This window comes from Bidens hawaiensis, unplaced genomic scaffold, assembly GCF_021521415.1.
Source record: "Bidens hawaiensis isolate Kalapana, Puna unplaced genomic scaffold, B.hawaiensis_p1.1 tig00022356_1, whole genome shotgun sequence".
Taxonomy (NCBI): domain Eukaryota; kingdom Viridiplantae; phylum Streptophyta; class Magnoliopsida; order Asterales; family Asteraceae; genus Bidens; species Bidens hawaiensis.
This window is the reverse complement of record NW_027493488.1, coordinates 245,707-258,539: the sequence shown is the minus strand read 5'-3', so window position 1 is coordinate 258,539 and position 12,833 is coordinate 245,707. Positions and strand designations below refer to the sequence as shown.

Genomic DNA, 12,833 nt, shown 5'->3' with positions numbered 1-12,833 from the left:
GTATAAATAGAGCTAAACCCTGGATCAATACACACACAACTCTCACACCAGACTTAGTAACACTCTGTAACACGATCCAAAGAGAAAGCTCCACCACTTGTAACGTTTTTCGATTATTAATAAATTGGTGTTGATATTTTCCACCACTGGGTTTTTTTTTTCTTGTTATCCTTAGGATAACGGGTTTTTCCCCCGCTAAAAATCTCCGTGTTCTAGCGTTTTTGCATTCATTCCTAGCAAGCACCAAGTCCCATTTACCAATTTGGTTACGAAATCACTTTTGTTAATTTTTGACCAAAACAATCTCCACATTCCTTGTGGAGTGCATTGAAGAAACTTTCTAAAGCACAACAGGATTGCGTAAGGAAATAGGGTTTGGAAAAGTTCTATGGTTAACTGTTGAAGGAATCCCTGGTAACTTGGGGTATTATTTGGTGGAAAATCTTGATACGAGATTGATGACAATTAAATTGAGTGAAGGTGGATTAAGGATAGTGAAGGTCGGCATTCATGCATTGATGGGGTTACCTAATGTAGGTGTTGTCCTTAGAAAGTGTAATGATGCCAAATCCATTATAACCCTAAGTAAAGCATGGAAAGAGTTTCACGGGAAAGGGGATTTGAGCCCACAAGATATAGATAGTAGACTTGAGAAGTATGATTAAGCGGACTGGATGTTTAAGGTTGATTTTGAGATGCTCTTCATCACAACAATGGTGGAGTGTTCTGGGAATGGTAAATGTTTAAAGTCATTTATACCAGTGTTGACTAAGGAGTGTGATTTCAAAACCATTGATTGGTGTGAGGTTATACACCAAAGTATTCAAGATTTTACGATAAATGGAAGCATGAGGATCGGAAGAATTACTATGTGGGGCTTGTAGCGATACTAAGTGTAAGTGAATTTGCACGTGCTATTGGGTCTCATGTTGTGAAGTAGGCTGGAATTAGTTGGTATTTACATGACAATAAAATGTAGACAAAACAACATACTTGAAATAAAAGATTAGTATTATAAAAGTTTATTATGATGTGCAGTGAACCATGTTAGTATTAAATTTTAAAAATAATTACATTGTTATGGTGTTTGTAGTTATGCTGAAAGTAAGTGATTTTCTGTTGTGGTTTTGCAGTTGTATTAGGTTGACACGGTAACAAGCCAACAACATACCATCCTCACTCAAATCTTGGATTATCGAACTGGACTTTGGGATAAGTTGAAGGAGAGGCAGCATCTTAAAATAGTAGGTGGTGGGTTTGGTAGATGTACAAGCATAGGGAAAGCTGGATCGGGAACCAGAAGGAGTAGTTAGGAGAAAGCTAAGGATATGTCCAGTCAGTCAATCCCGAAAACTGATTTATTTTTACTATAGTTTATAATAATGTAACTATGGCTATGTGTATGACACTACATGCTGTTGTTTATGTAGGAAATTTTGAAACTAATGGGGGACGCGTTATCCATGATGTGCAGATGAAAAGAAGAATTCGAGACGTTAATAACCGTAGCGCTTGCTGAGTATCCCCGTAAAGGTGATCTAGAAGTAATTATTGACAAATACAATGATGTTGTAAAAACACAATGTGAATGGATTCATGATGTGGGAACATGTGGTTATACAACAAAATGTGACATTCGTTAGAGGTGCGGGCAACAAAAAATGACAAAATAGGAAGATGTCTTGAGAAGGGGACAACCGATGAAAATGTGAAGCAGAATTGGAGTATAGCATGTGAAGAAAATGGGGGGCATTTTAAAGAAGCTGGTAGTAAAAGGTCAAGGAGAAGTTAATTGCTCCCAATTTTGGAGTGATCCTGAAGTTGTAAAGGAGTTGTGCGATAGTGCGGACAAGTACAATGTAGGTGGGAATGGAAGCGGGAGTGGAAATGTAGGTGGAATTGGTAGGGAAGGGCATAAATGGATGTGAGACAGGTAAGTAATGCAGATTTTGTGGAGCCTTCATTTAGTTTGGGTCTGACTCAAGTAGCTGAAGGATGCGTGTTGAAGACACCAAGCACAAAAAAATCTGATACAACAATGGAGGCTGCTGAGTTTAGGACACTAGCAAATGAAGAAAACCGAGGGATTGATACTGATACTGGGCATGTACCGTTGAGTGTGTTGTCAAAAAGGTTGACCATAAAAGGTAAAGGTATCTTAAGGGAGAAAAGAGAAACACGTCATAGTTACCGGGCTTAGATCGCCATATATGTATAGGCTGGTGGACATAACAAATAAAGAAGATAAAGATGAAACACTAGTGTGGAGATATATACATAGGACAGGCGGTCCTTAAACGTAATTGTTTTTTGTTAGAATGCACTTTAAGTGAATATGTAACCGTTCATAGTTTTAATCAAGTTGTGTTGTTTTTTTTTTTTTGAAAATGTGTTTATGACTGACGATGGATTGATAGGGATACGAGGTGCGTTTGAGATGCTTCAGCCCAACGTGATGATTAGTAGCAACGTAATAGTCTGCGCTGGTGAATGGAAGCCCCCCTATCAAGCAAGAAAGAAGCGGCTCTTCCCACGGAAGGTGGGCGGCCCACCCCGCCTAGAACAGTTATGTTTGACTGGGCTTACACACATTCGCTCACCCTTTGAGAAGTTACTTTGTGAAATAGGATTGCTCCCTTGTACAATTTCTTCTGCAGTCCTGCTGAATTCGACCTTTTATCAGGGTAGCGTAGTAAGGTTAGAGGCTTCCTTCATCGTCTCAAGTAGGGGATTAGGCCCTGCTTCCAAGGCTGATAGGATTCTAGAAGCTTCGCCAGAAGGAGGGACACTTTGTAACAATTCATCGCGGTGTGCTAGAGAAATACATAGAAAAAAGAAAACGATGAAACGCAAACTCACCATATATCAGTATGGTTCAATCTCATGTTTCTCCATGGTGTTGAATGATGGGGAGGCAAATAGGAGCGATTCGTCACCGTATCGTTTATTTCTTGGACCCATCGATCTTGTAAATCGTTGTAGTCTTATGTATCATGTAGGATGTCTGCATGTCTACTAGTCATTTGTGTTGAGTTGGTGTATCATGGGTGTTAGATGCCAGTAAACATGGTTGATAGTTGAGTACCTGTTACAACGTCATTTTAGATGGTCTGGTAAGTTACAAAGACACAGGTTCTGGCTGAAAAATGATGTGTAGGTATTGTGGTAAGTGTATTAGGATTTTGGAAATGTTGCATGGTACGTAAAGTGAACGTGTAAGTTAATATGTTAAGGACTAGGTAGTGTTAACCTATGGACTATTATAAAGTTTGCATCGACTAAGTAGTTTACTAGTGTTGGTAACTCTGTGGGTTTTAATTTTCAGAATGAAAGTCTGATTGGATTTAAAGATGTCAATTTCATAGCGGGTGTTGGCATGATCAAGGATAGTATTAGGCGCATGGTGAACAACGATGGGAAAAAATTAAAAATAAGACCATATGATATGTTTGTTGTACCAATTGTGTTTCGTGATCACCACTATTTGGTGTGTTTTGATGTGAAGAATCTAGCATTTGATGTGCTAGACAGTGTTGATAAGTCATCAAACAAGCAACGGTCGAGAGCAGAGATGAAGTCTGATGAGGAGTATGTTGGTATGTGCACGCGTACGGTCAGTAAACTGGTTAGTATCATTTCAATCGAAATTTAGTTTGTTTTCGGTATTTTAATGTTTGATGATTAAGTTTGAGATTGTAGAGTAAGTTATGTGTTTTTCATGTAGAAGAAGTTTTTTGTGAGTTACATGCGAACTGTTGATCATCCTCAAGCAATTCTGATGGAGTGGGTGGAACCGAAGTGGCTGAAGTTAAAGTGAACAAGAAAAGATGTTGAAGAATCTGGGTTGTTTAGCATGAGGCATATAGAGACATTTAAGGGTGGGAGCGAACTGCTGTTGTGGCCTAGGGGATGTGCCGGTGAAGAATAAAAAGGTGTTACGCAGCCTAAGGATAAGTGCACAGCCAAGATTCTGCTTTCCAGCATGAACAAGCTTAAAAGAAATATCGAGGAAGCGCTGATGGAAGATTGATGATTGTCTACTTGAAGGGAAGTATCACTGGTTAATGGTCTTTTGTTTTATGGTCTTATGTTTTATGGCTTTATGTCTTAAATTCCTTTTGGTAGCTGCTGTTAAGTATCCTTTATTTTGGTTAGATAAACAGTTTATATATGTTGATGTAGGTGTTTATGATGTTTAAGCCATGTATTAGGCTGGATTGTGATGACACAATGTTGTTGTTGGTTAATGTAATGGGATTTAAGTTTGATTATGAAGTTGGCATGTATGAAACAGATTTGTGTGTTGTCAATTGTAGTTGCAGGGTGTTTCATTGAACTGATGCATATAGTTTGTTCTTGCCAGCACTATGTAATTGTAATGTGATTGTATGCCACTATTTGCAGTTATGGGTTCATGTGTGTGCAATTAGATGGATGCATGTTAAAAAAACTAAAAGGTTTAACACTCAGACAGTATAATTATTTATGATATACCATGTCCTGAAGTCGTTAAATATAGTTCAACTTTAACTAGTGTTGAATAGAAGAAGACCGAGTGCATAACACAAGGATAATCGGTATGAAAAAAATAAACTTGGCATGAACGTGTAATGACCGACCTACGTACTTAAGTAATAGATAGTATCGTTAAGATATAGTATGAGTACAAACTAACGTACATGACAACATACAAACTCACGCATCGCGTATGTTAATAAGTAGGAAATAATTCATGTCAGTAACATTGATGTCATGAGTACGTGTGCATGGAGGTCTTTGTGGTTATTTGTTGGTGTGTGCGCGTGTTGTAGCATAACATACGTACACATGCACATACAAGACTTACGTAGACAAAAACCTACATAAGTGCCTACCTTCCGAGCGACGTACAAACACGCTAATACATACCCGCGGGGACACGCTAATACGCATTTGAGCACAGGTACAACCCGGTAGTTACATCGTAAACGTGGATGCATAACAAAAGGGTACTGATACGGGCGTTGATACAAGAAAGTTGCATGTATGACATATATACATAATAGTAGATAAACAAAAATCTGTAATCAAACACACAACTATGCAAAAACATTAGTGGATACATCTTAACGTCCCTATTAGTAGATAAATCTACCGATGTACTCGCTTACGTGTACGAACATGACTAGTTGGGTGTGTGGTCACCGTGTTAGTTAGATAAGTCAGCCAGAATGTACAAACGAACCAGCAATAACCTGTAACATATGTGCATACACAAGGACATTAGATACGAAGTAAATGAGTTAAGTCTTACACATAGATAAGTACCTGATCAATAACATGTGACTATAAACGCGTAGGTGGAGACGTATTTGCATACCTGTATGCCTATGTATACACTCGCGTACGTACAAGAAACACGTGTGGACATACAAATCAATCATAGCGACATAAGAACCCCTACAAATGAAGAGGCCACATGAGATGTTGTATGCGTACGTAAGCGCACGCTGCAAACACGACTATTGAAGCTGTTATGAGACTTAGTAGGCTGGCGCATACCAAATATGTGGCTTCATAGATATGCAAAAAGAAAGAAAAATTCCAACATACATCGGTACGTACATTTGTAAGTTTTCAAATATGCAGTTTGCAAAATGTCAGGTACATTTGTGGAGTTGTAGATACGCCAGTACGAACGAACATACATGGTAGTTGAAACACGGTAGTTACACAGATGCATGTACCTTGTTGAACACGTTGGTTGCTGAATCAACATGTGTTCGTTAGATGGTAGTCGAGACACGATGGTTGATGATGAGAGATTTAAGTGTGCTCGAATCGGTTGAGAGTGAGAGACACATAATGTAGATGTAATAGATAAGGATAACTTGCATATGGCTACATACATAATTAATAAACCAATTGGTCCACAACTGATATTAAAAAATATGTATGACAAGATAGTGAAAATCACCAGTTAATAGGAAAAAATGATGACAAAAAGACATGTGATGTTCCTTCAAATATAAAAGAAAAACAAAATGCAGATAACCAAAACACTTTTATTCTTCATAACTCGAGTCGGTAGCATGGCTTTCATCAGAATCTTCGCATGAGTCACTTTCTGTTGTGTAATCGGTCTCGTGGCCTTCAACATATTTCGAAGCTTGATTGTCCATCATTGCTCCTTTACCTTTCCTCAATTGGTCCCTTTCTTTTCGCAGTTGCTCCCTTTTTTTTCACCGACACTCCTTTTCGTGCATAACATTTTCATGGTTACGTGAGTCATGACCATGAACATGTTTGTTACATTTTTTACAAAACCTTTTTGGTTTCTTGCTTTTCTTCTTGGCTGCCTACCCTGGACCTGTCTTGCCCTTGCGAGAACCGGAACCCTTATTTCGAATCCCCGATGGTGGAGTTATTGTGATTTTTTCCGTTATCTTGTATTCAATAAAATCTTGGACAATGATAGAGTTGCTATTATAGGATGGCTCTATAGGAATTATGTCCCAAATGCTATCCTTCATCTGTTGCATTTGGTCGATCAAGGAACGAAGAAGTTCTAGGTTACCTTGTGCACGGTCCGCACAGTAATTGGTTAAAGACAAAAATTGTTGCCTTACTTTAGATCTTTCATCGAGAGGAACACCGAATCTGGATTCAATCTTGAAAATTGGCGATGGCAGCAAATCACTCCTCCACCGTTTCAGGGATTACATCAATTAGCTCGATTTGGAAGATCTTGTAGATGTGTCTACAAAGGTAGCCAATGTGAGTGAAAGCCTTGCAGGAGCATGAAAATGTGTTATTAGTGAGATTGTGAGTCACCTGTAGCATACATTGGAAAATGGCTAGTGAATGACATGAAAGGATAAAAAATATCATCATAATTTATGTTGTAACATGGTGAGAAGATGAATCTTAAATTCGCCAACAAAGCCATTCCATTTGTCTTTGTGATTGATGAAATGAATGTTTATTCCGTCTTCTGACTCAATATGAGAACGTGCACAATTATAAAGGCCCTTTGTAAACTCTTTCTGAACCTCTTTGAAAATTGTTATAGTGTAGGTATACGAAGTGTGGCGCTCGATTGGCAAACGAGTCTTTATCAGCGGTGTCTTTTTTGTAATATCAATTTGCAATTCACGTTGCACGTGCCATTGAGAATTCAATGCCATTTCAAAGCAGTTCATGAATTGAACAAGATTGCTGTCTGGGCTAGAATACACTTTGAATTGTGAATTGGAACTCTCACACCTGGAAGTCGTCTTCATCAAACAACACATTGGCAACTCTCTAAAGTAAGACGGTACGCAACTTTTCATAATAGCGAACATGTCCTTTAACCATTTGTTTTCGCTTAAGTTGAATTTATCAATCAAATCGTGCCACCTGAATTCAAAGGTCTCTAGCTTGATTAATACATTCCAAACTAGCTTATTGACACGACATCTGATTTTTTCATTAAGCTGCAACTCGCCCTTCAGCTTTAAAAAAATAATAAAAGAAGTCAACAATTGAATAATATGTTTGATGTGGTAGGGACCGTATTATGTAAATAATATGGTAATCACATAACATGGTAAAAAAATGTGACATAGTAAGTTTAACAAATGTAACAACAGATATGTTGACTAAAAAAAATAAGGTGCTGAGGCATTTTTTTATAGTCAAACGTAATTGCGTACATTCATGAAGTCTAAAAAAATGTAATATTAACATGCAATAAAACACTGGTACAATTGCTTTATAAGGAATGTTTAATACCTGCATTACAAAAAAGTAAATGAACAATACATAGCATAAGATTTAAAAACCAAAACCGTCCATTATAATGAAAGACATATACGCACCTTAACGGGTATTTTATTTGTAACATGCCACATGCACAGTCTATGTGTTGATTCGGTCAAAACAGACGAAACCGCTTGTTTCATAGCTGCGTCCTGATCTGTCAACACCAACTTGGGCTGCTTTCCATTAGCTATGAGGAACGCATCTAGTAACCAGTGGTAAGAGTCGATTGTCTCATTATGTATCAAGCCAATACCGAAGGTAACACATTTCTTGTGGCAATCCACGCCAGTGAAAGGGACAAAAGTCATGTTATGCCTTCAGTAAAGATGATGGGATATAAAAGAGTAATAAAGATTGTGGCTAAAAGAGATAATGACACGATCGATACCTGTTAGTTGAGTAGGTAGCGTCAAAAGCTAACACTTCATCGAACAAAGTGTAGTTGCATCTAGATATGCCGTCACACCAGAATATAGACCTTAGCACACTATAGAAAGCTTTGTATTGGAAATAAAAATTCTCCAAATGACTCATGTTGTGGCTAAGCCTATCTACAATCATTTGTGCATCCGCATCAACAACAACAGCCCTAACATTACGAGCATGGTTCTTAAAATCATTCTTAGATCCCGTGACCAGGTGCCACCCTTCAAAGATGATTGCACACGGTGACCAACGGTTGGACCGAAACCCGTAGTTTGAAGACATTGAATAAATTCCTTGTCTGAAAACTATAACTGTCTTCTTCCTCATGTTAATTCCATATTATTGTCACTAACATGTCCATGATTGTGAAACTCTATAAAATTATAAATCTCGAACCCTATAGAGTTTGATGGAACTTTAAGTCTGATACATGCATTGCAACCTATAACCTTTATATATAAGTGTAGCGTCGCTTTGTAGATGACGCTGATGTGTCCATGGTATCCACATCTTTGAAATGTGGGTTATCGGCTTTGCTGCAAACCATATACCTGTGAGAGATGACACCTTTTGTCCATGTTATGGTTGGATCCTCACATCGAAACCAGCTTTGGCTGCATACGCCTTGTACATAACAGCAGCGTCCTCCCACTTTTAAATTGTTGCCCAATTGAAGGCTTTTTAGCTGATGGAACATTTGAAATGCAAAATTTTGACCCAACAGATGAGTATAAAATACTTAGGTTGCTCCATTTCTGCATATAATACCAATTGAAAAATCAAGCAAAAAACTAATAATTGGATGATAATAATAATAATAATAATAATAATAATAATAATAATAATAAGAAACCGTTAATGAAAGTAAATGCTATTAAATGAAACTTGGTTACTCTTACGTTCATGGTTGATAACCTCTGGAACGGTCGACAGTCGATTAACGTCTCGTTAGTTTCAGGGAAAATGGTTAGTATCTCGGGAACATCGCTATTTTCTGGCAAAACTGTTTGAAACTCAATAACATGGCTACTTACTGTTTAAAAAGAGTGAAAACAAGATAAGTATACGGTCAAAATAACCTAAGTTAATCAAATAGCTAGTATTTGAAAAGTGTATACAATTATGACTAACATGTTATAAATATATGACACAAAAAAAACAGAAATAAAATAACAAATAATAGCCTACTTAAATGCATGCATACAAACAAAGGTATACGGGCACAAACATACATAAGTAAATACATACGTATCAGGTAGCTTGAAACGAACAAAATTACGTAAGGTAATCAAATAGCTGGTAATTGAAAAGTGTATACAATTATAACTAACATCATATTTATAAAGATATGACACAATCAAAACAAAAAGCAAATAACAAAAGCTAGACTAACTAAATGCATACATATAAACAAAGGTACACATACACGAAACGCACATACATAAATACAAAAATACGAACATAGTTACAAAAATAGAACACATAATGACCTTAGGTAATAAAGTAGCCATTATTTGAAAAGTCTATACAATTATGACTAACCCCTAACATCATGTTTGTAAAGATATGGCACAAACAAAACAAAATGCAAATAACAAATTCTAGACTACAAACATGCATACATACAAACAAAGATACACAGAAAGAAACATAAATACATACATACAAACGAATAGAGGTACACAAATCCACACATACATGCATACCTACATAGATGGATCCATACATAGGAAGATATGAACCTAAATAAAAACAACTAAAAATCTCATCATAGATGAACACAACAATATATCACCACAACACAAATATTTATATTACAAATTCTGATGTATGTTTAATATACAATAAAATGGGTAATTTCATCAAAATGTGGAACTATTGTCATTATCATTAGTCGGTATGCTGCTTGACTGAGCAGTATGTGTAGTTGATTCCTTTTCCATTGCACATATTTAGACATCAACGTTGAGAACAACAAAATCAATTGAACATCCAAGTAACTGGAATAATTTTACCAATATATTATTTACCTGTTTTGTGGAAGTTAATGTTAACAATGAAGAGGTAAGAATGATAAGTTAAGGAAAGTCGAGAGTTTTATAATCATGCTCGGTCATTTATGGTATATTATATTCAGTTAAGCATCTAATTGATAATAAATGAATTTGATATTTGATATATAAAAACAAAAAATATAACACATACTGACCTACATAAACCAATGGAAAGAATTAACACTAAAACTAAATAGAAATCTCATTCAATGTATAGTAAATGATAATCATGACAGACGATCAACATTATGCACTGGAATAATGTACCATTGGTTTTACCAAAACTTATTAAATATAATGATCCTACTACCACATATTGAGAAACCCAGATTATGTTTAAAATTGAAATTGATATAAAAAATTGAATGAAACCTGAAGTTGCTGATATTGAATAGATGTATCATCATGTTGCAATAAGTAACCTCGCATAGAGACTGTAACCGAGCATGACACATGATTTAGGGCAGAAATTAGGCATAACAGCCGCTGGGTGAATCTCATACTCAAAATTGACATTATCATTGCCACAGAATCTGACATAGATATAGAATTAGGTTAACAATCAATCTGAAGTAGATACAAAATTCGGTTAATGTTGTTGCTCGGGATATGGGATTGTGAATAACGTGGGATTGTTCTTGACTTGGGACAGATTTGATAAATGAAACAGTAGAACAATCTTAAGAGTTAACAAAAATAATAATGAAGGATATGACCAATATAGCCTTGTATTTAATTAAAACATAATTTTAAAAGAAAAAATATGATTGGTTGTGGTCACTTCTCGCACTTCTCGCTATAAAAAAAACTTTTGAAATGACCCAATACCTACACATGCACACACATATACACATATAGGTCTTGGGTCGGATGACACGAAATAGGAGAGCGTACAATGGGTTGACACGAAACATGACTTGAACCGATGCGAAATTAAATGGGTTGGGTTAGGGTTGAAGCGTTTTAACACAACAATATGAAACCTATCAATCCATCAACCTGACAACCCGACACAATTAACACCCCTAGTCTTAAAGATGCTTAAGCCCGTAGGTTTGTCCAATTGGTGTAACGCCCCGTGCCCGGTAGCCTTTTCGGTGTTGGATTTACTCATAAACGTAGTTTGTTACAGCGGAAGTCTATACAAATTGCCGCGGAAATTTAAACTTTTATAAAATACTTCTAACTCTAACTAGATCTTCAATATGGACAGCCTCGTATGCGCCTCGAGCTTGCCACGTCATCACAATACATGTATGCATAATAAAATCAGCTATACGCTGAGTGAGTTCTAACGTTTCTTTACTTTTCAGAACATACGCTTTGTAAATACATCACATCTTTCATACATTTAAGCATAACGTTTATAATCTTTATTTACTTTCTTTATGTCTGTCTATCAGTCATTTCATAACTATATTCCTATGCGCTTCATCATAACTGAGCCTCCTACTCTTGATCGTAACCAAGCCTCCTATCCTTGCTCATAACCGAGCCTCCTATCCTTGCTCATAACCGAGCCTTCCTTGCTCGTAACGGAGCCTCCTATCCTTGCTCATAACTGAGCCTTCCTTTCTCATAACCAAGCCATATAAAGTTAGAGGTATTTGCCATCCTAACTTATTGTGCATGCATGAGGCCCGAAGGCTCTATGCATGAACGTATACACATTCTTCTATACACAACATTCGTACTCGTTTATATTCCTATAATGTTCTACGCAAGCATTGTTAGGGTTTGTTCCCTAATTCTTCCTATTCTATCAGCTATCAATCAAACATTCAATTATATACTAATATTAATATATAGACATGTTCTTACAAGATATATGTCATTAACTGAAGTCACATATATCTATTTTTTCACATACGATTATGCATATAGCCACAAAAACGTTTAAAGGTAAAAGGGGGCTAGAACTCACCAGGGTCATGTTCCCATTCTGAAGTAATTGCAACACTTCTCCATAGTTGCCCACGTCTATCTGTATAATAATTTATAGTATCAATTAACTACTTCTAACCCTATCATTCTTATAGGTTAGTGAAGTCCCTAACGAATCGCATCGCATTGCAAAACCATTCGCGTCGCATGGTAAACAATTCGCATGGCAAAATAATTCGCATGAACCATTCGCTTCGCATGACTGTGTGATGCGATTCTGTTTCATGCGATCAAAATTGCCTTTTAACCATTCTTTTATGCCCCGGTTTACTATTCTAACGCGTTGCGACCTTAACAACCTTATCTACTTATTATTTTACACGGTCCTAATGCCACACGTTCGCCCTGATTCATCCCAAACAACATGTTAAACACCAAGTTTATGTTTTTCTTACTTGTTCCAACCTGATTTACTTTCTTCTCAAATTTCATGCAAATCCGACTTTGTTTACCCGTCCTTTTAACGAACCGAACGCTACTTGTTTTACCCGAACCCAACCAACTAATCCATTTACTAACAAGTTTGTAACTTTATCACTAATCGTGGCCCGATCTATCGTCCTACCAAGTTTCGTGCAAAACCTTAGACGAAAATTAAGCCTTTTAATAAAAAATGTACCTTTG

At 36.7% G+C, this 12,833-nt stretch overlaps 1 protein-coding gene across 1 annotated transcript; it reads right to left on the bottom strand.

Annotated features, from left to right (window-relative positions):
* Positions 1 to 6,869: 6,869 nt before the first annotated feature.
* LOC143565488 (protein FAR1-RELATED SEQUENCE 5-like) lies at positions 6,870 to 8,538 on the bottom strand. Its single transcript, XM_077052448.1, has 4 exons — positions 8,174 to 8,538; positions 7,842 to 8,100; positions 7,729 to 7,755; positions 6,870 to 7,475 (listed from the first exon to the last, which is right to left on the bottom strand). Exons 1-4 carry the CDS (start codon positions 8,536 to 8,538, stop codon positions 6,870 to 6,872), a joined length of 1,257 nt encoding a protein of 418 aa, XP_076908563.1.
* Between the last annotated feature and the right edge of the window lie 4,295 nt (positions 8,539 to 12,833).